This window comes from Moschus berezovskii, chromosome 22, assembly GCF_049115385.1.
Source record: "Moschus berezovskii isolate FMDL1 chromosome 22, NW_MosBer_1.0, whole genome shotgun sequence".
Lineage (NCBI taxonomy): Eukaryota > Metazoa > Chordata > Mammalia > Artiodactyla > Moschidae > Moschus > Moschus berezovskii.
Window position 1 is genome coordinate 14,977,799 of NC_142481.1, and position 20,917 is coordinate 14,998,715.

Below are 20,917 nucleotides of genomic sequence, written 5' to 3' on the forward strand. Positions count from 1 at the left end.
GTACATGCATCCCCCACTTGTATGTGTTTGTATCCCCACTTTGGGGATTTATTTCCTGTAGAGTTATCTACTGAAATCAAGTGACATCAGATAAACTGCTGCTTCAGGGTTGAAACTTAAGACAGAACCTCTAAACAAGGAGAAACTGCAGTCACTTTGCAGCCATAACTTACAAAATCTACTAGGTTTTAAGCTAGTTGGGTAAAAAGTAAATTTCCCCACTCTGACTCCCAGCACTCAGCTTTCATCCCATGTTATATTTCCTGGGTAGCCTGTGCAAAGTTTACTCAAACTTATGTCCATTGAGTCAGTGATGCCATCCAATCATCTCATCCTGTCAACCCCCTTCTGCCTTCAGTTGTTTCACAACCAACCCCCTTCTGCCTTCAATTGTTGCACAACCATCTTTTTATACCAGCCTAATGTTACTTCCGTTCCGTTCTGTTCAGTCGCTCAGTCGTGTCCGACTCTTTGCGACCCCGTGGACTGTAGCCTACCAGGCTTCTCCGTCCATGGGATTCTCCAGGCAAGAATACTGGAGTGGGTTACCGTTTCCTTCTCCAGGGGATCTTCCCGACCCAGGGATCGAACCCGGGTCTCCCGCATTGGAGGCAGATGCTTTAAGCTCTGAGCCACCAGGGAAGACCAACCTCTTTAAATTTCTCTCAAATCTTGGTACCTGCTTACTGGTTCCAGATAACCAAACAGTTCTCTGTCTTCCAAAAGAGCTTTACCATCTGACAGGTGAAGAAGGCAAAGTAGGACTTAACCTAGCAAGTCAAGGGTGCAGCCAAAAGGGGAGAAAGAAAGCAAAATATTCATTTCAATCCCATGTGTCAGGGACACTGGTCACCTACAAGAGCATACGTAAGCACTTTAATAGCACTTAAAGGTTCTAGAATGCTGGCAGAAATAGTGGCCCAGGGGCTTGGTTGCTCCATGGCATGTGGAATCTAATCTGGCCACTGATCCAGCCTGTCCCTTGCAGAGCAGGGCGGAGTCCTTACCACTGAACCACCAGGGAAGCCCCAGCTTTGTATTTTTTAATACTCTAGGGTTAACTAGCTTTTTCCAAAGTCATTTTATTTTTCAAAGAAATTTTAACATGTACTTAGTGTACATAAAATCCCCTCGTTAGCACTGCTGAAGCCCAGAGACCTTGAACTAGTGACCTCCCCAGCCAGTTTCTTCTCCATACAAATGTAAAATAGTACGACCCCAGCAAGTGAGGAGGTAGATGTAACATAGTAAGACCCCCACCCCACCCCCACCAGCCTACGAGGGGCCTTGGTTTAGGGAGATACAGACTTGAAGATGGGCTTCCCTGGTGGCTCAGTCGGTAAAGAATCCTGCAATGCAGGAGAACTGGGTTCTTTGGGTGGTGTGTGGCAATTTCAGATTACACAGAGTTTATAACGTTGGCCGGTCTGTATTCCATTCCTTACGTGGATAACTTCGGTGGGAACTATTTTTTTCTTTTTAGTTAATATGGTACAAATGCATGATTGCAAACTTGGAGGTCGGCAGTTATTCCGCCATTATGCCCGTGGACATTCAGTTGTCTCCAATTTCTCCTTTATGAAACAGCTGTGGTGAACTCTGTACAGAATGTTCAAAAGCAGTGTGAACGATTTTCTTCAGCCAGGTTCCTACTGGGTTAAAGGTTTCCGCCAAATCACTCTAATGGCCGGTGAACTTAAAAGACTTTCCGGTTGCCCTTGATAAAGATGGCGGAAAGGGGGACCGTCTCCGACGTCAACCCGCGGCTTCGATGCCCTCACCAAACATGGCGGCCTTTTGTGCCCGCCCCCATAGCTTACCCTCGTCGCCTTACACCACCAGTCAGCGGCAATGGCGGAAGCGTTTGCGGCTTTTCGGCGATTCGGCGGCTTGTTTACCCGGCGTGAGTCACCTCTTGATCTCGGGGGGGGATCCGTTGAGCTATCATGCTGTCATGGCGGGAGTTGGACGGCGAGGCCTGTCCAGGGTCACCTAGGATTCGAACCCCTTATTAAACTCACGGGTCTATGTGCCCCCATCCAAAAGGCTTATGTCTTAAGTTGGGTCGCTGACAAGCTCAGTGTACTCCGTCTGGCGTGAGTACCACGATCACAAGGCTTTCTTGGTGGCGCTGGTGGTAAAGAACCTGCCTGCCAATACAGGAGACTAAGAGACACGGGTTCGATTCCCGGGTCGGGAAGATCCCTTGAAGAAGGGCAGGGCAACCCATTCCAGGATTCTTGCCTGGAGAATCCCATGGACAGAGGAGCCTAACGGGCTATGGCCCAGACGGTTGCAAAGAGTCAGACACGACTTAAGCAACTTAGTGTGCACCACAATCATGGGTCTGAAGTGATCCTCAGGCTGAAGCCACTGATAAGTGCACCTGAATCTTAAAGTCTGGTGGTGGTGGTGCTTTAGTCACTCCGTGGCGTCTGACTCTTGTGACACCATGAACTGTAAGCTTTCCAGGCTCCTCTGTCCATGGGATTTCCCAGGCAAGAATACAGGAGTGGGTTGCCATCTTCTTTTCCAGGGGATCTTCCTCATCAGGGCGGTCGAACCTGGTCCTCCTGCATTGCAGGCAGATTCTTTACCGATTGAGCCACCAGGGAAACCCATCTTAAAGTCTGTACCCCCTAAACCGAGGCCTCTCATAGGCTTGTGTCCCCCAACCTAGTGTCAGCTGAGATGTGTCCCCTCTGCTCTTGAAGGTGCTGTGCCCCCTATTCGGGGTCATCAAAGGCTCTTCCTACCTCTGTCCCCAGGACTGACAGCCTCAACCAACCTGGGTCTCAGCCTTCGCCCAATGAGTGCCTTTGCACAAGAGGAAGCCTCCAAGGCATCCCCAGAGGAAGCCTCAGGCCACAGCTATGAGTCCCTTCGGGTGACAGCTGCCCAGAAACACATTCTGCATGTGCAACTAAACCGGCCTGAGAAGAGAAACGCCATGAACAAGGCCTTCTGGAGGTCTGGCCTGCAGATCCTGGAGGCCTGCCTGCAGGAGGAGGCAGGGGCTGAGGGACTGGGCAGGGGAGGGCCTGAGGGCAGGGGATTCCCACCCCAGACACAGCCCTTCCTCCTTTACCCCTCTGCAGAGAGATGGTGGTATGCTTCAACAAGATTGCAGAAGATTCTGACTGTCGTGTGGTGGTGATCTCTGGTGCAGGAAAGCTGTTCACTTCAGGTACCAGGTGCTCTCCACACCCACCCCTTCCAGTCTTCCCTGCTTCTGGGAATAGAATGATGCTTCATAATAAGAGTTTTAAGCAGCTTCTAAATTCTGCTTTATATGCATGCTAAGTCGCTTCAGTTGTCTGACTCTTTGTGTCCCCATGGACTGTAGCCCACCAGGCTCCTCTGTCCATGGGGATTCTCCAGGAAAGAATACTGGAGTGAGTGACTGTGCCCTTCTCCAGGGGATCTTCCTGACCCAGGGTTCAAACCCATGTCTCATATGGGTCCTTCATTGGCAGGCGGGTTCTTTACCACTAGCGCCACCTTTTACTTGGGGAAGTTCTACTTAAATAATTTTCAAATGTAGAAATTAGTCCAACAAAAGACAGGATCACGGGCTCTAAAAGTCTGGGTTTTCATGCTGAATCTATGGCCTTGGTCAAGGCCCTTAACTTCTCAGTCTTTTTTTGTGTGTCAATAAAATGTGTTGTGGTAATTACATGCTTTCTGGGAATTCCCTATCAGTCCAGTGGTTAGGATTTGGTGCTTTCACTGCAGGGGGCCAGGTTCAGTCCCTAGTTGGGGAACTAAGATCCTGCCAGCTGCACATGAAGTGGCCAAAACCTTTTTTTCTTAAATACGTGCATTTGTGCAATTAATTTTGAACCTACATGAACTGATTTTCTGTTCATGTCTATTGGGTCTTTTGATTGTCCCACAAGTCTATTCTTCAGGTTGGATAATTTCCATTGATCAGGTTCATTGTCTCCTTTGTCATCTCTCTTCTGCTGTTAAACCCATCTAGTGATTTTTTTTTTAATTTCAAGGTGTAAAAAAAACAGTATTTGTAGAGCAGAGTAACATGAGATATGCCTGTACTATAGTTTCCATTTGGTTTTTTTATAGCTTCCATTCTTCTGCTGAAGTTTCGTATCTTTTTATTCGTCACAATCATATTTTTCTTTGCGTCATTCAGCATGGTTACAATGGTTGTTTTTAAAATCCTGTCTCATTATCCCAACATCGGGACCGCCTTGGGGTCAATCTCTGTTTATTACCTTTTCTCTTGAAAAAAGTGAGTCTCATTTTCCTGCTCGTTTGTTTTCGGAGTAAGGTTGGATTGCATGTATCCTGGATGTTGGACTATGGGAGAAAATAATGTGGAACTTCTAGATCCTATTACGTAATTCCAGAGTGCTGAATTTCCTGTTTTAGCAGCTAAGTTGATGTCAATTTTTAAATCTCTTTGCTGGGCTGTAGGTCTGGTTCATGGGTCTCTTGTTATAGAGATTTGGGCAGAGCTCATACACAGAATCTGGGGCTCCCCTCTCTGGCTGTCTGCTTTCTGGAATTTTTCCCCCTCATTTTCCATCAGTTGAGGTCCCCCTGGGCTCTGTCCTGTGGTTCTTCAGGCACAACTTCATCCTGTACTCAGGTTAAATTTTTTTAAAAAAAGGTAACTCATTTGACTGGTTCCTTCTAGAATCTGCTTGGTGCCTTCAGGTAATTGGACCTTGTTCACCTAGGGCACATAGTTGGCATCTGTGGGAGGCTCCATGCAAGAAGTGAAGGGTCATATGTATTGATTCCTGCACAGGGCCCAGCCTGGTGCTGGGAACCCAGTGGTGACTGAGATAGCCCCAGGCCCTGCCCCTAATTCAGGGGGGAAGACTGGACCTTAAACACTGTACTTCTTCGTGTTTCCTCTCTTTCCTTCTGATTTCTCTGTTCTTTCTAGTCCTCTGTAACATCTTCACGTGTCTCGTTTCCTTTTTCTGTTGTCCTTCATTTCTTTGTTCATCCATTCAACATTCAGCGACATCACTCCAGTGTCAGCCCCCTTCTTGGGTGACACCGACCTTGAAATAGGAAGCAGCCTGTTTTCTGACCCCTCATCCTGATGAAGTGCAGGGTGAGGGCTCCTCTCTAGCTGTGCCAGGCCTGAGGTCCTCATCTTTCAGCTCTCAGTTGATTGTGCCCATTTCGTCCCATTTTCAACCTGAAGGCCAGAAAGAAAACATTCAGTTTAATTAGCACTTTTAAAGATTGCATGAAACTGCTAATTAAAAAAAACAGTCCAGACTTATTGACATTTGTGAAGTGTCTCTAAACACTTTACACATGTTAATTAATTCTCACCACAGCCCTATGAGACAAGCTCAGTCATCATCCCCATTTGACAGATGAGGAAACTGAGACCCACAGAGAGGAAGAAGTATGCCCAGTCCTCACTGTGGGGATTTTTGAATGTGGGCTGCCTGGCTGCAGAATCCTTGCCCTTCACCACTAAGTGACTATGGCCCAGGTGTGTGGGAAGCTGATTCAGAGTATTCCGGGCCCAGTAGCCAGCCACCTCCCACCCCTGCCACCTGCCACACACCTTCACCTCTCTGTGACCTTCTGATCTGAAGACAAGGGAGATGCTATGAGCACCCATGGGTGCAGTGGTCAAGAATCCACCTGCCAGGCAGGAGACACAGGTTCGATCCCTGTGTCAGGAAGATCCCCTGGAGAAGGACACAGCAACCCACTCCCGTATTCTTGCCTGAGAAATCCCATAGACAGAGGAGCCTGGCAGGCTACAGTCCATGGGGTCACACAGAGTTGGACACAACTTAGCAACTCATCACCACCCTCATCAGGTTACATTGAGGATTAAACGAGTTAATAGCCACCAAATGTTAATTCCTGTGAAACTTTTGTCGATGTAGCTGTTATTCTTGATGATGATGAATAACTTAATTGTGGTAGTGAGTGAGATCTGAAACATTTAGAGGTTCTCAGGGAATGAGATGGGAGACTCCTCAAGAATGAGTTCTGGCTCTGGAGGGGAAAGACCTCGTACCATGATCTGGGGCCCTTTATTCCAAGAGGTTGCAAACAGCCACCCATGTCTGCAGATCCAGGTAAGGCAGATAAACCAGCAAAGCCAGTGGGAGGAGGTGTCGCAAGTCGCCGAGCTGAGCTTGTTCTGGGAGTAAGCATGGCTCCCAGTGAGTCATACAAGCTTCTCAGACCTGGTGTGGAAGCCAGCAGATGTCTGCAGACTGATGCAGGCGGTTCTGGCCTTGGCAGAGATGGAGTGACTAATAATAGGAACTATTGTGATGCCATTACATGCCAGGCACTGCTCAAAGCGCCACGAGCTCTGTCTCTTGAATCCTTGCAGTCCCATGAGCTCTCGGGAGGGTTTTAGCCTCAATTTTCAGAGCAGAAACCCAAGACCCACAGGATGGAGTGACCTGGCTGAGGTCACACAGAGGAGTTCTTTTTTCTTTTTTTAAAATAATTGTATTGTATTTATTTTTGGCTGTTCTGGGTCTTCATTGCTGCAAGGGCTTTTCTCTAGTTGTGGCGAGCAGGGGCCACTCTCTAGCTGTTGTATGAGGTCCTCTCATTGTGATGGCTTCTCTTGTTGCAGAGCACGGGCTCTAGGGTGCAAGGGCTTCAGTAGTTGCAGCTCCTGAGTGCTGGAGTGCAGGTTCAGTAGTTAGGGTGCCCGGGCTTAGTGTCTCCACAGCATGTGGGATCTTCCTGGCTCAGGGATCGAACCCGTGTCACCTGCATTGACAGACGGATTCTTTACCAGTGAGCCACCAGGGAAGCCCTACTTTATTTTTATTTGAAGGATAATTGGGGTTATATCCTACTCATACTTAACTTGCACAAATTCAGCTCTACCCTGAGTCAACACTCCTCTGTTCTTGCTCATTTAAACAAGCTGCAGAGGCCACAAAGCTATAGAGGGTCAGGGGTGTGGCCGAATGTGGGACTGATTTTTCCAGCTTTATCAAATTGCGCTGTTCAAACAATCGAAAGGGTGAGAATGATTAACCTGCTGCTGCTGCTGCTGCTGCTCAGAACCATCTCACTCAGAGTCAAAGCCAAGTCCGCCTTTTGGCCCACAAGGCCCCACAGAATCTGCCTCTGTCACCTCTCTGACCCTGGCTCTTCCTGCTCTTCCCCTTGCTTACTCTGCTCCACTATGCTGGCCTCCTCCAGGGTCCTTCGCAGACACCAGGGGCATTCCTACCATAGGGCCTCTGCACTGGCTGTCCCTAACATTTAGAGCTCTCTTATCCCAGATACCTGTACAGTTCCCTCCCTCTGGTCCTTTGGATCTTTACTCATGTGTCACCGTTTCAGTGAGAGGGGCCCTGCCCACCCCAGTTAGTACTGCAGCAGCCCTCACTGCACACGGTGTGTGCCTGTGCACATGCGCGTGTGCGCACACACACACACACTCACACACACACACACTCACACACACACACTCACACTATTCCATTTCCCTCCTTTCATTTTTTTAGTACTTATCTCCACTGGACAAAATAAATTTTCTTATTTGTTTGTTTCCCCCATAGAAGAGCAGCCCCCTGGGGGCAGAGGTTGTTGTCTGTGTTGTTCACTTATTGAGCACCTGCTGTGTACTAAGCTGTGTTAGGCACGGGGATAGAGTGGTCGCAAAAACCCAAACTCCTTGCGTGCGCGAGCACGCGCGTGCCTGTGTGTGTGTGTGTGTGTGTGTGTAGCAGACAAGCTCCTCTGCTCGTGGATCTCACATCCTAGAGAGGGAGACAGGCACACAATTAAGTGATAACAAGAGGGCAGTGTGGGAGGCACGGCAGAGAAAGGAACTGAAGGGTGACAGGCTGCTGTTGAGCCACGCTGGGGAGGGGGGCCTCCCTGAGGAGGTGGACTTTGCCCTGTGGCTTGAACAGTGTGATGGAGTCAGTCTTGAGACCACTGCTGGGGAGAGGCTGCTCTAGGCAGAGGGAGGAATGGGCATGAAGGCCCCCGGAAGGGAATGTGTTGCGTTGTTGTAACATCTGGTGGAGGCCTGTGTGCCCAGTGGAATAGGTTAGAAATGGTGCTTGTGCAGAGTTGGTAAGGTCCTGGTATAAGACCTCACATTTTATTCTATATGAGAGGGATGGATGGGAAGAAGAGACGGCCCTGAGGTGATCACAAGGGCCCTGAGGCTGTGTGTGGGGAACAGAATGTGGGAACAGGTCAGTGGAGGAAAAGGTCGAACTTGGGATTATCTTAAGATTGGAGTGACAAAGATTGCTCCATTTCTGACCTCCCCTTCTCAGGAAACATTACCACCTTTGACGAAATTAGTATTAGTTGCTCAAGTCATGTCTGACTCTTTGAGACCCCATGGACTGTAGCCCAGTCCACAGAGGAGCCAGCCCTTCTGTCCATGGGATTTTCCAGCAAGAAAACTGGAGTGGGTTGCCATTTCCTTCTCCAGGGGATCTTCCCGAACCAGGGATCAAACCCGGGTCTCCTGCATTGCAGGCAGATTCTTTACCACCCAGAGCCGGCTGCATGGTTCTGGGTTTGAAATCTCAGTTCCACTGCTCGCAAGCCACGGTGACCTTGGGCAAGTGACTTAAGCTCCCTGTGCCTCAGTTTCTCCCCCAATAAAATGGAGATAGTAATAGGACCTACCTCAGAGGATCACTGTGAGGCTAAAGTGAGCAGAGACTCAATATTTGTTAACTTGTATTGCCTTCACACCCCAAATACGACCCCCCCAAAAGTCCTGTGTGAGTTGCTTTCTCCACTGTGGCCTGTGACCTCTAGTCAGGGCAATGGGTAGGGCCTGGGAGGCTAGGTGAGCCTCCCCACATCTCCCCACCAGGTATTGACCTCGTGGACATGGCTTCAGAGCTCCTTCAGCCCGCAGGTGATGACACGGCCCGCATCAGCTGGCACCTCCATAACCTCATCGGCAGATACCAAGAGACCTTCAGCGTCATTGAGAAGGTGACTCTGGGAGTCTAGCAGGGTGTCCCCCCCACTTGCTGCTCCCGGACCAGCCTTGACCCTGCCCCTTCTGTCCCCTTCCAGTGCCCTAAGCCGGTGATCGCCGCCATCCATGGAGGCTGCATTGGCGGAGGTGAGTCTGAACCCACCCACCCCAGATCTGTTGCTAGTTAGACTTTGCCCCAAGGTGCAAGCCCATGGTCTGGGAGTGGGGTTGGGTCAGTCCTGTGGTTGTTTAGTGTCTCTGGCCTCTACTTCCCAGGAGTGGATCTCATCACTGCCTGTGACATCCGATACGGTACCCAGGATTCTTACTTCCAAGTGAAGGTGAGCCATTCTCCCAAGCTTCTGCTCCCTTGGGTCCTATTGAGGGCTGGGAAATGAGTGGCAGAGCTGGGTCAGAGCAGGGATGGATCAAGCTAAGGAGGTGGGAGTGAGCCTTTATGGCTTCATGGAAGAGTTAGAATTGAATCTTAAAAAGTAAAACTTGGCCATGGGGGACATCAAGGGAGGGGAGGTTACCCAATCAGTGTGAGGTCAAGAGTGAGTCAAGGTGTAGGGGAGGGGAAGAGAGTGGGGGCTTTGCTGGAGTCAGCCCTGGAGGGGGTGGGAGGCAGGATGGAGCTCATGGATGGAGGGAGTCAGAGCAAGGCTTTTCCTGGAGATAGATGCAGCTGACTTCAAAGAGTTGGGAGGACAGAGGAGTTGGAAGGTGGGTATATTCTAGAGTGAAGGAGCCTATATGGGCAAAAGTCTATGGATGGGAATGAAAAGGCGTGTTTGGGAGGGGCGTCTCCGAGGTGAGAGTATGGTGGGACTCTGAGGTAAATGCAGAATTTCGCTGGCATTGAGGCTGCAGTGGGGACAGTGCTGGGCAGAAACCAAGCACTGACACCATCGCTTCCCCCAGGAGGTGGACATAGGTTTGGCGGCAGATGTGGGAACCTTGCAGCGACTGCCCAAAGTCATCGGGAACCAGAGGTGGGTGAGAGGAGCCTGGGGAAGGGGACAGCAGAGCATCTCCTAAACCGGATGCCATCCTCCCGCATGTCCTGCCCTCTTGCAGCCTGGTCAACGAGCTGGCCTACACTGCCCGCAAGATGATGGCTGACGAGGCCCTGGAGAGTGGGCTGATCAGGTAGGGGCTGAGGCCTGTGCTGGACAAGAATTCAGGGGCAGCCAGACTTGGGTGGGGCTCCGTGGATTCCCAAGCACCTTAACTCACAGATTCCAAGTGGCCTCCTCTCTGTGGGTGGTCTGGAGTCTACTGCCCTGCTCCGATTGGCCCATTTCACCAGCGCGGTCTTCCACTTTCTACTGCAATTGGTCACTTCTTCATCCAGGAGGGAGAGGAGAGCTCTTCTCAGGTTGCCTGATTTCCAATTCCTTTCATCTTCAGCCGGCTTTTCCCAGACAAGGAGAGCATGCTTGATGCGGCTTTCACCTTGGCAGCTGAGATTTCCAGCAAGAGCCCCGTTGCGGTGCAGGGCACAAAAATCAACCTGATCTACTCCCGCAACCATTCCGTGACGGAGAGCCTCAACTACATGGTGAGACTCTCCATCCAACCAATCACACCCATCTCTGATTCCCTGAGTAACCAATCAGGGCACAGCGGCCCTTTACAGGCCTTGTCCTCTGATTGGCTCGCTGCTATCTCCCTCCAATTTTTCATTGGTCCAACGAAAATCTTCCTGTATCCTTTCTATTACCGGCTGCCATCTTTATCCAGAAATCCTGGAACATGAGCATGCTACAAACAAAAGACGTCATGAAGTCTGCCCAGGCTGCAATAGAGAAGAAGGATCTGAAGACCGTCACCTTCTCCAAGCTCTGAGAGGCCTGTCATCCCAGGTCTTGGCGCAGTGGTCTGGCTTTGCCCTGCCTCCAGCCTGCGTGTTCTTGTTCACAGAAAGGGAGGATTCATAAAGATGGTCCAGCTTGCTCTCTTCTCAAGTCTCCCAGTTTATAGCTTTATGACACATTTCTTCCTGCCTTATCTTTGCCCCACGAACAATAAAGCAATGTAAAGAACCCAGTGTCCTTGTTGGAAAGAGAGGCTAGGCAGAAAGAGTAGGTAGCACAATGACCCCAGGGGCTCTAAGGACCACGGTTGTGTTGAATGTTGGGAATAGAGATTTGACCAATGGGAATGGGAGCTGTGCAGGTGCTGCCCATTCAGAGTGTTGGTGGCCAGGCCAGGCCTGGTAGAAAGTCACGTGACTCTCTTTAGGTTGACAAGGCTACAGATGGTCTCCCTGCCTGCTTCATGCTTAAGGGGAGAGTCTACCCTGCCTGGTATCCACTCACCACAGAACATAGTGGGGCCTGGTGCTGCAGTGTGGCTAGGAGTGCTACCCACTCTTGGGCCAACTGCATCACTTCTTTAAGCTTCGAGTTTTCCAGAGGTAATCCCAACCTCCTGGGGAATTAGGACTAGGCGCTTTCACTGTGATGGCCCAGGGTTCAATCCCTGGTCAGGGAGCTAAGATCACACAAGCCTGGTGGCACCGCCAAAAAAATTAATTAAAAAAAAAAAACTAACCTCCTGGATTTATGTTGGAATGAGAGCAAAGTATTATTTTCCCTTTGTCTTTTTAGTGTTTTTGCATTAATTTGGTGTCTTGTATATGCCACATCCTATTCTGAAAATTAATTCAGTGGTTCCTTTCAAGGACCCTATGAGGTTGATGCTATTAATATTCTCCCATTTAACAGACTGGCAAATGGGCAAATTGAAGTGAAGGCACTGACCCAAGATCAAAACAGCCAAGAAATGACAGAGGAAGGAATTCAACCCAGAGCTTCTGGCTCCAGAAGTCAGTGATCAAGCACTACATATACAATACAATGTACATAGCAGAGCCATGCAGTAGGCAAGCAATAAATTTAGGTCTTTTCACAGTTCCTGGGAGTACCAAGAGTGCCCAGTTCCTCCCTGCTTTCCCTTTTTTCATTGCCCATCTGTTCTGAGCCACTCCTTTTAGCCTTGCCCTGCCCAACCCTCCTGGCCTCACCCTCCCTCTGCTAACAAAGGTCCAGTCAGGTTTTATGGACTCTGATAAGGGCCAAAGTTCACCAGCACTTCCTCTTTGCAAAAGAGCCTAGAGGGGCTCTGAGCTGAGTCGCACCAGGTGTGGCCCCAATGAACTGGATGCTGGTTGGCCACTAGTGAGGCTGGTAAGAGAAGGGAGCCTGGGATGCACAGAAGAGGGACCCCACCATGGACCCTGCCCTGCCAGCCACACCCTTATCCTCAGGTATAAGAGTCACCTGGTAGCTGCCACCATTCACAACTCGCAGCTTTTCTCACAGAAGTCACCACCCCAGCCTCTAAAGATGGCCTTTGTCCCTGCACCAGGCTACCAGCCCACCTACAACCCGGTGAGATACCCTAACCCCGGACTTAGCTCCACCTAGACCTCCATGCACCAATTTATCCTCATCCTGAGCCTCAGAGGCACCCATCTGTGACCCTTAAGTCTGATTTACCCAATACTGACCCTGGAGCCTGACTTACTCCCACTCTGACTCTCAGGCTATTTGCGTCCATCTCTAACTCAGCTCTCTTCATCTCACGGATCCCTCCCACTTTGGTTTCCTATCCCTTGCTTAATGGAGTGCAGCTGGAGGGGCTTCTAAATAAGTGGTAAGGGCTGCAATAGGCAGATGGCCTTTGAGGCCACTTACCTGACCCCATCTGCAGACGCTGCCCTACCACAACCCCATCCCAGGAGGTCTCAGAGTTGGAATGTCCATTTACATCCAAGGAGTGGCTAGCGAGCACATGAAGAGGTAAGACCCTCCCCTGTGCCAGGCAAGCAAAGGAGGAAGGGGGGAGGTGAGGGGGTGACTACAAACACGGGGCTTCCAGTCCAAATGCAGGAGGCCTATTTCCCTTCCTCCACCCTGGCTGAGAAGAGGACTCTATGTCACTACATCGGATGGCCAAAGACCAGCCCTGGTCTGGGAAGTCCAGGACTTGGTGATCAGATCAGGAGGGGGACCCTGGGGACTGGGAGGCGTCAGGGGGACTCACCATGATGGGTGGCCCCAAGCTTGGGACACTGGTTTGGAATTGATGGGTATGATAGCATGAATTAAGATCACGGGCTCAGAACTGGTCCATCCAATTTCACATCCCAGATCTGTCACTTAGCAACAGTGTGACTGGGAAAGCTCTGTGTGCTTTACTTTCTCGTCTGTAAAATGAGTTTTGAGGATTCAATGTGTAAAATGTGTAAAGTAGTATAATCAGTGCTACAATAATTTAGCTTTTTAAAAAATGTTATTTTATTAATTTATTTACTTTTGGCTATGCTGGGTCTTCATTGCTGCATACAGGCTTTTCTCTAGTTGCAGCGAGTGAGGACTACTCTCTAGTGGCAGTGTGCAGGCTTCTTATTGTGGTTTAGCTTGATGTGACGCACAAGCTCTAGAGCTCGGGCTTCAATAGTTGTGACACATGGGCTCAGTAGTTGCTGCTCACGAGCTTAGTTGCCCTGCCACATGTGGGATCTTCCCAGACCAGGGATTAAACCCATGTCCCCTTCACTGGCAGGCAGAGTCCCAACCACTGGGCCATCAGAGAAGTCCTTAGATTTTTTTATGGCTTTAAAATAGGATTGTTGTTTCTTTGTTCATTTTTTATACATCCACTGAGCGACCACTCTGTGCCTAGGCTCTGGGAACAGAGCAGTCAACAGGACAAAGATCCCTGGAGCTGACATCCTAGTAGAGGAGATAGATAAAAAATAAATTTAAATCAAATATACAGTTTGGCAAATGGTGATAAATGCTATGGAGACAAATAAGGAGAGAAGAGAGCTGGGGAACAGATGTGGGGGAGAGGATGTGGCATTGTCCCATTAAACAAGGTGGCCAGGGAAGGGAACTTTTCAGCAAAGACCTGAAGGAAGAGAGAGGGAATCTGGGGTGTATCTGAGGGAAGAGCATTCCAGGCAGAGAGAACAGCCAGTGCAAAGGTCCTGAGGCAGGTATGTGCCTGCCCCTTTGCAGTAATTTGTGGGATGCTGATGTGAAGTGAGCTGTGGAAAGTGCTCGGATTTGGGTCTTCCGGACTACAGAGAATGAGATGGTTGGATGGCATCACTGGCTCCATGGACATGAGTTTGAGCAAGCTTGAGGAGTTGGTGATGGACAGGGAAGCCTTGCATGCAGCAGTCCATGGGGTTGCAAAGAGTCGTACAGGACTGAGCGACTGAACTGAATTGAGAGTCCCTCTGGCTGCACGTGGGGAATGGGCTTCAGGCACTGGGGAAGGGGATAGAGACTTGAACTGATAGATTCAAGTTTGCCGGGGGCAAACGCAGGAGTCACAGGGGCGGTCCTATTTGAAACTGGGCGGTGTAAGGGTTTCTCATAGGACAGGGAGTGAGTGAAGGGGTAGCGGTGGGAAACTGCCCCTTGGAGTGCGGCCAGGGGTACAGCCCTCCGTGTCCGTCAGGTTCTTCGTGAACTTCGAGGTGGGGCATGGCCAAGGGGCAGACGTCGCCTTCCACTTCAATCCCCGCTTTGATGGCTGGGATAAGGTGGTCTTGAACTCAAAGCAGAACGGTTCGTGGGGCAACGAGGAGAGGAAAATGAGCATGCCCTTCCGCAAGGGCGCGGCCTTCGAGCTGGTGTTCATGGTCCTGGCGGAGCACTTCAAGGTCAGAGCCGTGGGGGCGGGGCGCCCCGCCCCTCCCTCCCTCCCTCCCTCCCTTCTTATCTGCCTGCTTTCCTTTCTTCCACAGTCCCTCCACTCCGTTTCTTTCTTCTTTTTCCCTCTCTCCCTTCCCCCTCCCTCCTCCCTTTTTTCTTTTCTTTTCCTTCTTTTCTGCCTATTAAACAATTCTTTTTCTTTTAATTTTTTATTAAAATTTTTTAAAATAAAAACTCTCTCATCTCTTTCTCTTAATCCCATTCCTCCACCGTGGAGAGCCTTCTGACATGTTTCACGTTTATCATCTTGCCCCTCTGTGTTCTTGCGAGATTCAGATTTTTGTTAGTCGCTTCAGTCGTATCCAGCCAACTCTTTGCCACCCCGTGGACTGCAACCTGCCAGTCTCCTCTGTCCCTGAAATTCTCCAGGCAAGAATACTAGAGTGGATTGCCCTTCTCCTCAGGGGATCTTCCTGACCCAGGCGTCAAACCCAGGTGTCCCACATTGCAGGCAGACTAACTTCTGAGCTGCTGCTAAGTCACTTCAGTGTCCAACTCTAGGGAAGCCCAAACACACACAAAAGGAAGCACCGAATTCTGGGAAACCCTCTTCTCCTGGGCCAGGGCTGATAGCTGTCAGTGCACTCCATGCCTGTCTGCTCCCATCTCTACCTGCCACTTCCCCTCCCCTATTATTTAACAGCAAATCCTAGATATCATATAATTTCATTCATAAATATTTTTGTTTTTAAAAGCACAGGCAGGCTGCCACTATCAGACTTAAAAAAATGTTCAGTTCTTCCTTAGGGTCATCACACACCCAGTGATCCCGTCATCTCGTGAATGCCATAATGTTTGATGTTGTCTATATTTTGTTTGAATCAGCATCCAAAAAAGGCCCACGTATTGTGATTGATTACTATTATGGGAATTTTTAAGTATATATTAAAGTGTGACCCAGGTACAGAAAACTGTGTACACAGCTGACTTGTTGTTCACAAAGAGAACATACTGTGTAACCAGCTCCTAGATGGAGAAACAGAACCCTCCTAGTCCCCTCGGCCCCAGAGGTGGCCTTTATCCTGATTGTGTGATATGATCTGTTTCTGCGACTTTGTTTTCTTCAGTGTGTATGTACCCATGCTATGTATTCCCCTCTACTTTCCTCACTGGTTGTGTGTGTGTGTGTGAGAGAGAGAGAGAGAGAGGGAGGCTCCCCGTGTTGCTCTGTCTCACTTAGTCTGGCCCTTTTGATGGCTGTGTAGTATTCCCTGTGTCTACCCTCTGAGTTCTCTCCATCCCCATAAATAACATGTGGTGGAACCGGTGAACATCAATCCCCACCTGGCCTGTGTGGGAAGTCTCCTCGGGGGGAAACCTACCTGAACCTTATCTGCCCTGTTATGGGCACCAGATTTCTAACGTCATCACCAGAGGTTAACATCACTACTTGAGTTCAGACACTGGCACCGGTTCAAGTCTGAGCTTTGCCATTCCCCAGTGTGTGACTTTGAACTGGTCTCCCTACCACCTGGGCCCTCTGTGTTCCTGAACAACAGAGACAGTGCCTCGTCTGCCTCCAGGAGCTGTCGGGCCAGTCACCATATTGATGTCAGTGGGTCAAGCGTTTGGCATGTAGGAAGCTCTCAGTCCTGGGGAGTTTAGCTCTATAAATAGAACCTTGATGGCTCAAAGTACTCTGAGATATGCTAACCGTGCAAGTCTCTGCACGAGATTTTCCACAGTGCCTTTGACATGCCTTCCCAACAATCCCAGAGCAAGATCTCGTTTTACAGATGGGAAAAACAAAGGCTCAGAGAAGCTAGTGACTTTCCTGAGGTCACACAGCCAAGACATGTTAGGGCTAGACCTCAAACCCAATCATTTGGTGCCAAAACTAGGACTCTGATTCAATTCTCTCCCAGTCTCCATCCTCAGTCTGAATTCTCCATGCTTATCCACCCACCAATCTGTGAGCTGACTTTTGACCTCAGTTTGACCTTTGACCAGTGGACTTAAGATTCCTGACTCTAAGATTGTGTCAGCTCACGCTTAAGACTTTTGACCCCATGTCAAAAGCTCCCTATTGCCTGCTTCCCGTTTCTACCTTCCAAGGTGCCGACTCTGACCTTACCGCTGCCCTCCAGGTCGTGGTGAATGGGACTCCCTTCTATGAGTTTAAGCACCGGATCCCACTGCAGATGGTCACCCACCTGCATGTGGATGGCGACCTGATGCTTCAATCAATTAACTTCATCGGAGGCCAGCCCCCCTCAAACCAGGTGTGTGGTGGCTCTCTCTCCTGTCTGCTTGTTTCCTTCCTTAATTCATGCCCATGTTTACTTATTTCCTGGGCACTTTCTCTGTGCCAGACCCACTTCTGGGTGATTCCATGGACCCAGCAGCAACCAAGACAATCTACTGGGAAGATGGTGGTGTCACCAGATGGTGGTGGCCACAGGTGGTCAGTGTGGGGGTGGGAGGTATACAGGAGATTTGGAGAGTCTTTGTTTCTTTTTCTAAGATATTTGAACCATTTTCTACACCATCATTTTGTTTTATTTATTTTTACTTATTTTTTGGCTGTGCCACTTGGCTTACAAGATCCTTGTTCCCTGACCAGGGATTGAACCCTGGCCCTTGGTAGTGAAAGTGCAGAGTCCTAACCTCTGGACTATCAGGGAATTCCCTGCAGGGTCTTAAGGAAGGGTTTTCTGAAGAAGAAATAGTGTGTGAGTTGAGTCAGAAAGCACAGACCCAGTGACCATGAAACCCATTCCCAGGTCCATAGTGAATGATTGGCCACCAAAACACAGGCACTAGAACCCCCACAGCAGCACAACTTGGAGCAGCTCAAACTCCATACCCCTGGCATGTCCTTTAGCTGAGGCCTCTCCCCTTCCCAACTTGTGAGTCCCCCAGTCCCTCCCAGGGGAAAGTACTCTCTGATGATCATCAGCCCCATTCTACATATGTGGGAACTGAGGCACGGAGAGCTTAAGTAACTTGCCCAAGGTCTTGGAGCTTGTAATCGGCAGAGGCACAGATCAAACCACTCGCTCCTCTGCCTCCCCAGTGAGGGATGTCTTTATCCATAAGGTAACCTCGGGCCTATGGTAACCTCATTTTACGCTTGTGCTCCATCAGTGTATTTTATTATTTTTTAAATTTTTATTTATTTATTTTTGGCCTTACTGCCAAAAATGAGGGAATTCCTCATCAATGTATCTTAAAAAATATATATATATGGGAATTCCCTGGTGGTCCAGGGATTATGACTGTTCTTTCACTGCTGAGCACTTGGATTCAATCCCTGGTCGGGGAACTAAGATCCCACCAAATGCACAATACAGGCAGGAGAAAAAAAAAAAAATGAAGCTATTTTTAAAAACTGGCTTAACATGGAAGTCAAGGCAGAAAGGAGTTCATTAGAAAAGGAGGGAACGGGTGAAGAAAAATTGTCTCGATGGGGGAAAAGGTTTTCCAGGCACAAGAAGCCACAGTTTTGAAGGTGAGGGCGGGTGAGAGAGACAGGCAGGGCGAGCCAGAGACTGAGAAAGGGTCTCACAGAGACTGAGAAAGCCTGAGACAGACCGGGAGACACAGGGACTTGGCTGGTAAAAGCACCCCTGGTTGCCTCAGGGTGGTCACGTAGAGTGAGGGGCACATCGTGGTTGGCGATGAGGTGAGCAGAGTATTGTGTGGGCTTGGGAGGTGTTCTGAGGGTGCTCATTTTATCAAGGGGCTTCTGAATTGAGGAGGGAGGAGAGGAGTGGATGAGGGTCCTGGGACAGCAGGAAGCCAGGACAGGGCAGGTACCAGAACAGAATTTATCAGCCTTGTCCTAAAGGGTGGGGTGAGGCGCACTGAAGATTCCTAAACTTGATGAGCTCCTCACCACGGATGAGCCATCTGGGTGCACCCAGAGTTCCCATGGACGGTGGTGGTGGGCTGCCCTGGGGCAGGCATCCTTGACACCTTCCAGGCCCTAGTTTGGGGTCCCCCTCATTGCCTCCTTCTCCTCTGTGCCCACAGATGCCCATGCCTGGTCAGGCGTATCCAGTAAGTACCTGCTGGTGGGTGATGGACTTCCCCTCGAGGTGGGGGTTCAGTGGCTGAGGAGGCCCTGGGGCCCCCAGCCTCTCACCATTCCTGTCTTCCTTCTATCCATGTAGAGTCCTGGACAGTACTATCCACAACAAAGTAGACTGCCTGTAAGTGGGACAGTGTATGGCCATTTGGGTGTTGGGCGGTAAGAGTTGGGGGGTGGTCAGATTGGATCCCAATTGTATTAATCCAGCACCTAGAGATATGCCTGCGTATACTAGCTGTTGTTGTTCAGTCGCTCAGCCGTGTCTGACTGTTTGACCCATAGACTGTAGCCTGCCAGGCTCCTCTGTCCATGGAATTCTCTAGGCAAGAATACTGGAGTGGGTTGCCATTTCCTTTTCCGGGCAAACTTCCCAACTCAGGGACTGAACCCACATCTCCTGCATTGGGAGGGGGATTCCTTACATCTGAGCCATCAGGGACGGCCCCTGTATGCCATAGATGTGCCCTAATTTTTGTCGAATATTACAGAATAGTATCTCCTCTTCCTCACTTCACAGACCATGGAGGGACCCCCAGCCTTCAACCCGGTAAGGTCTCCGGTGGGGGTTTAGGGTTCTGTGGTGGGCAGTTTGTGGGAAAACAGGAGTCGGAGGTCCTGAACCACTGGGAGCCCTGAGAAGGTTGGAAATAGAACAGGCAGAGCACTTTTGGGACCAGAGGTAGGTGGGGAGAGGGTAGAATTGGTGGTCAGAGTCAGTGGGGGTTGGAGGTTTGGAGCGTTTCCCAGGGTAAGTGAACACTCTCTGAAAATTCGTCCCTGCCTCTGGCTTCTGGGGACCTGAGAAATGTTGGGGTGTCGTGTTTTCTTTCCACAGCCCGTGCCATTTAATGGGAGACTGCAAGGGGGGCTCATAGCTCGAAGAACCATCATTATCAAGGGCTACATACCCCCCACAGCCAAGAGGTACAGAATCTAGATTGAGGTGCAAAATCTCTGTCGCCATCATCGCTCAAACCTGGGAGTCTGAGCCCTCAACCCCCTCCTCCACTGGAGACCGCGGAGTCCAGGCCCCAGTTCCCTCCTTCCTTGGGGAGCAAGGTGCTCCCCCAACCCCCCTCCCATATCCCCATCTTACTCCTGCCTTCCTCTCTGCCCCTAGCTTTGTCATCAACTTCAAGGTGGGATCCTCTGGGGACGTGGCTCTGCACATTAACCCCCGCATGACCGAGGGTGCGGTGGTTCGGAACAGCTTTCTGAATGGCTCTTGGGGATCTGAGGAGAGGAAGGTCCCCTACAATCCGTTTGGTCCTGGACAGTTCTTTGATGTAAGTCAGGGGTCTTTCCCTGCTTCCCTCCGAAGCATCTGTACTGGCCCTCGCCTCATGCCTGCCCTTCTCCCTGCAGCTGTCCATTCGTTGTGGCGCAGATCGCTTCAAGGTGTATGCCAATGGCCAGCACCTCTTTGACTTCTCCCATCGCTTCTCAGCCTTCCAGAGGGTGGACTTGGTGGAGATCCACGGTGATGTCACCTTGTCCTACGTCCAGATCTGATCTATTCCTGGGGCCATAACCCTTGGGAACACAGAGGAAGATCCTGTAGGACCCTTTCTAAGCCCCTAATAAAGTGTCTGAGGGTGTCTCATGAGTGTATGTGACTCCATTCCCTTCCTTCATTGTCTCTCTCTTTTTGATTCAGTCATGGCCTGTCCATTCAGCCATCCAGTCATCTGGTCATCCATCTTCTCATTATAATAAATCTAGACCTTTGAGTGTATCAACCCATTCACTCACTATGCCAGTAGGTAGGAACTATTACTATCTTCCATGTGTAAATGATGAGGAAACAGGCAAAGAAAAATGAAGTTCACTGCCTAAGGTCACAGAGTCTATAAATGGCAGAACCAGCATTCAAATCAAGGTGGTCTGGCTCCCAAGGCTACGTGCTCAACCACTGTGTAGTCTTGTAGTGGGAATTCCTAATAATGTACTTTTACAGCCTAGAGAAATTTCACAGAAATAGCACCTGAAAAAACAGCATATATTAAGAAATTATGTTAGTGATTATCTTTCATGCTTTTCTTAAGAATAATCACCTTGTTACAAACCCCGAGGCCAGACCCAGAAGGGAGTATGACCGGCATCATGAAAGCATGGACCTTGCAACACCAGGTTGGCGCCAGGCATGAATGCTGCCTACGCACTTGCTAATTGTTCCCAAGACTAGCCCAGAAGGGAACAGCCTGGGAT

At 49.8% G+C, this 20,917-nt stretch overlaps 2 protein-coding genes across 2 annotated transcripts; both read left to right on the forward strand.

Moving 5' to 3' along the window:
• Nucleotides 1–1,766: 1,766 nt before the first annotated feature.
• Nucleotides 1,767–10,986, forward strand: ECH1 (enoyl-CoA hydratase 1). The gene is made up of 10 exons (XM_055412225.2): nt 1,767–1,903; nt 2,769–2,970; nt 3,099–3,187; nt 8,828–8,952; nt 9,037–9,085; nt 9,215–9,279; nt 9,863–9,933; nt 10,019–10,090; nt 10,352–10,502; nt 10,685–10,986. Exons 1-10 carry the CDS (start codon nt 1,852–1,854, stop codon nt 10,787–10,789), a joined length of 981 nt encoding a protein of 326 aa, XP_055268200.2. The 5' UTR covers nt 1,767–1,851; the 3' UTR covers nt 10,790–10,986.
• Nucleotides 10,987–12,291: 1,305 nt separating this feature from the next.
• Nucleotides 12,292–20,456, forward strand: LGALS4 (galectin 4). Its single transcript, XM_055412226.2, has 10 exons — nt 12,292–12,336; nt 12,659–12,747; nt 14,420–14,624; nt 16,764–16,898; nt 18,652–18,678; nt 18,792–18,830; nt 19,227–19,256; nt 19,545–19,633; nt 19,830–19,995; nt 20,075–20,456. Exons 1-10 carry the CDS (start codon nt 12,292–12,294, stop codon nt 20,219–20,221), a joined length of 972 nt encoding a protein of 323 aa, XP_055268201.2. The 3' UTR covers nt 20,222–20,456.
• Nucleotides 20,457–20,917: the final 461 nt, after the last annotated feature.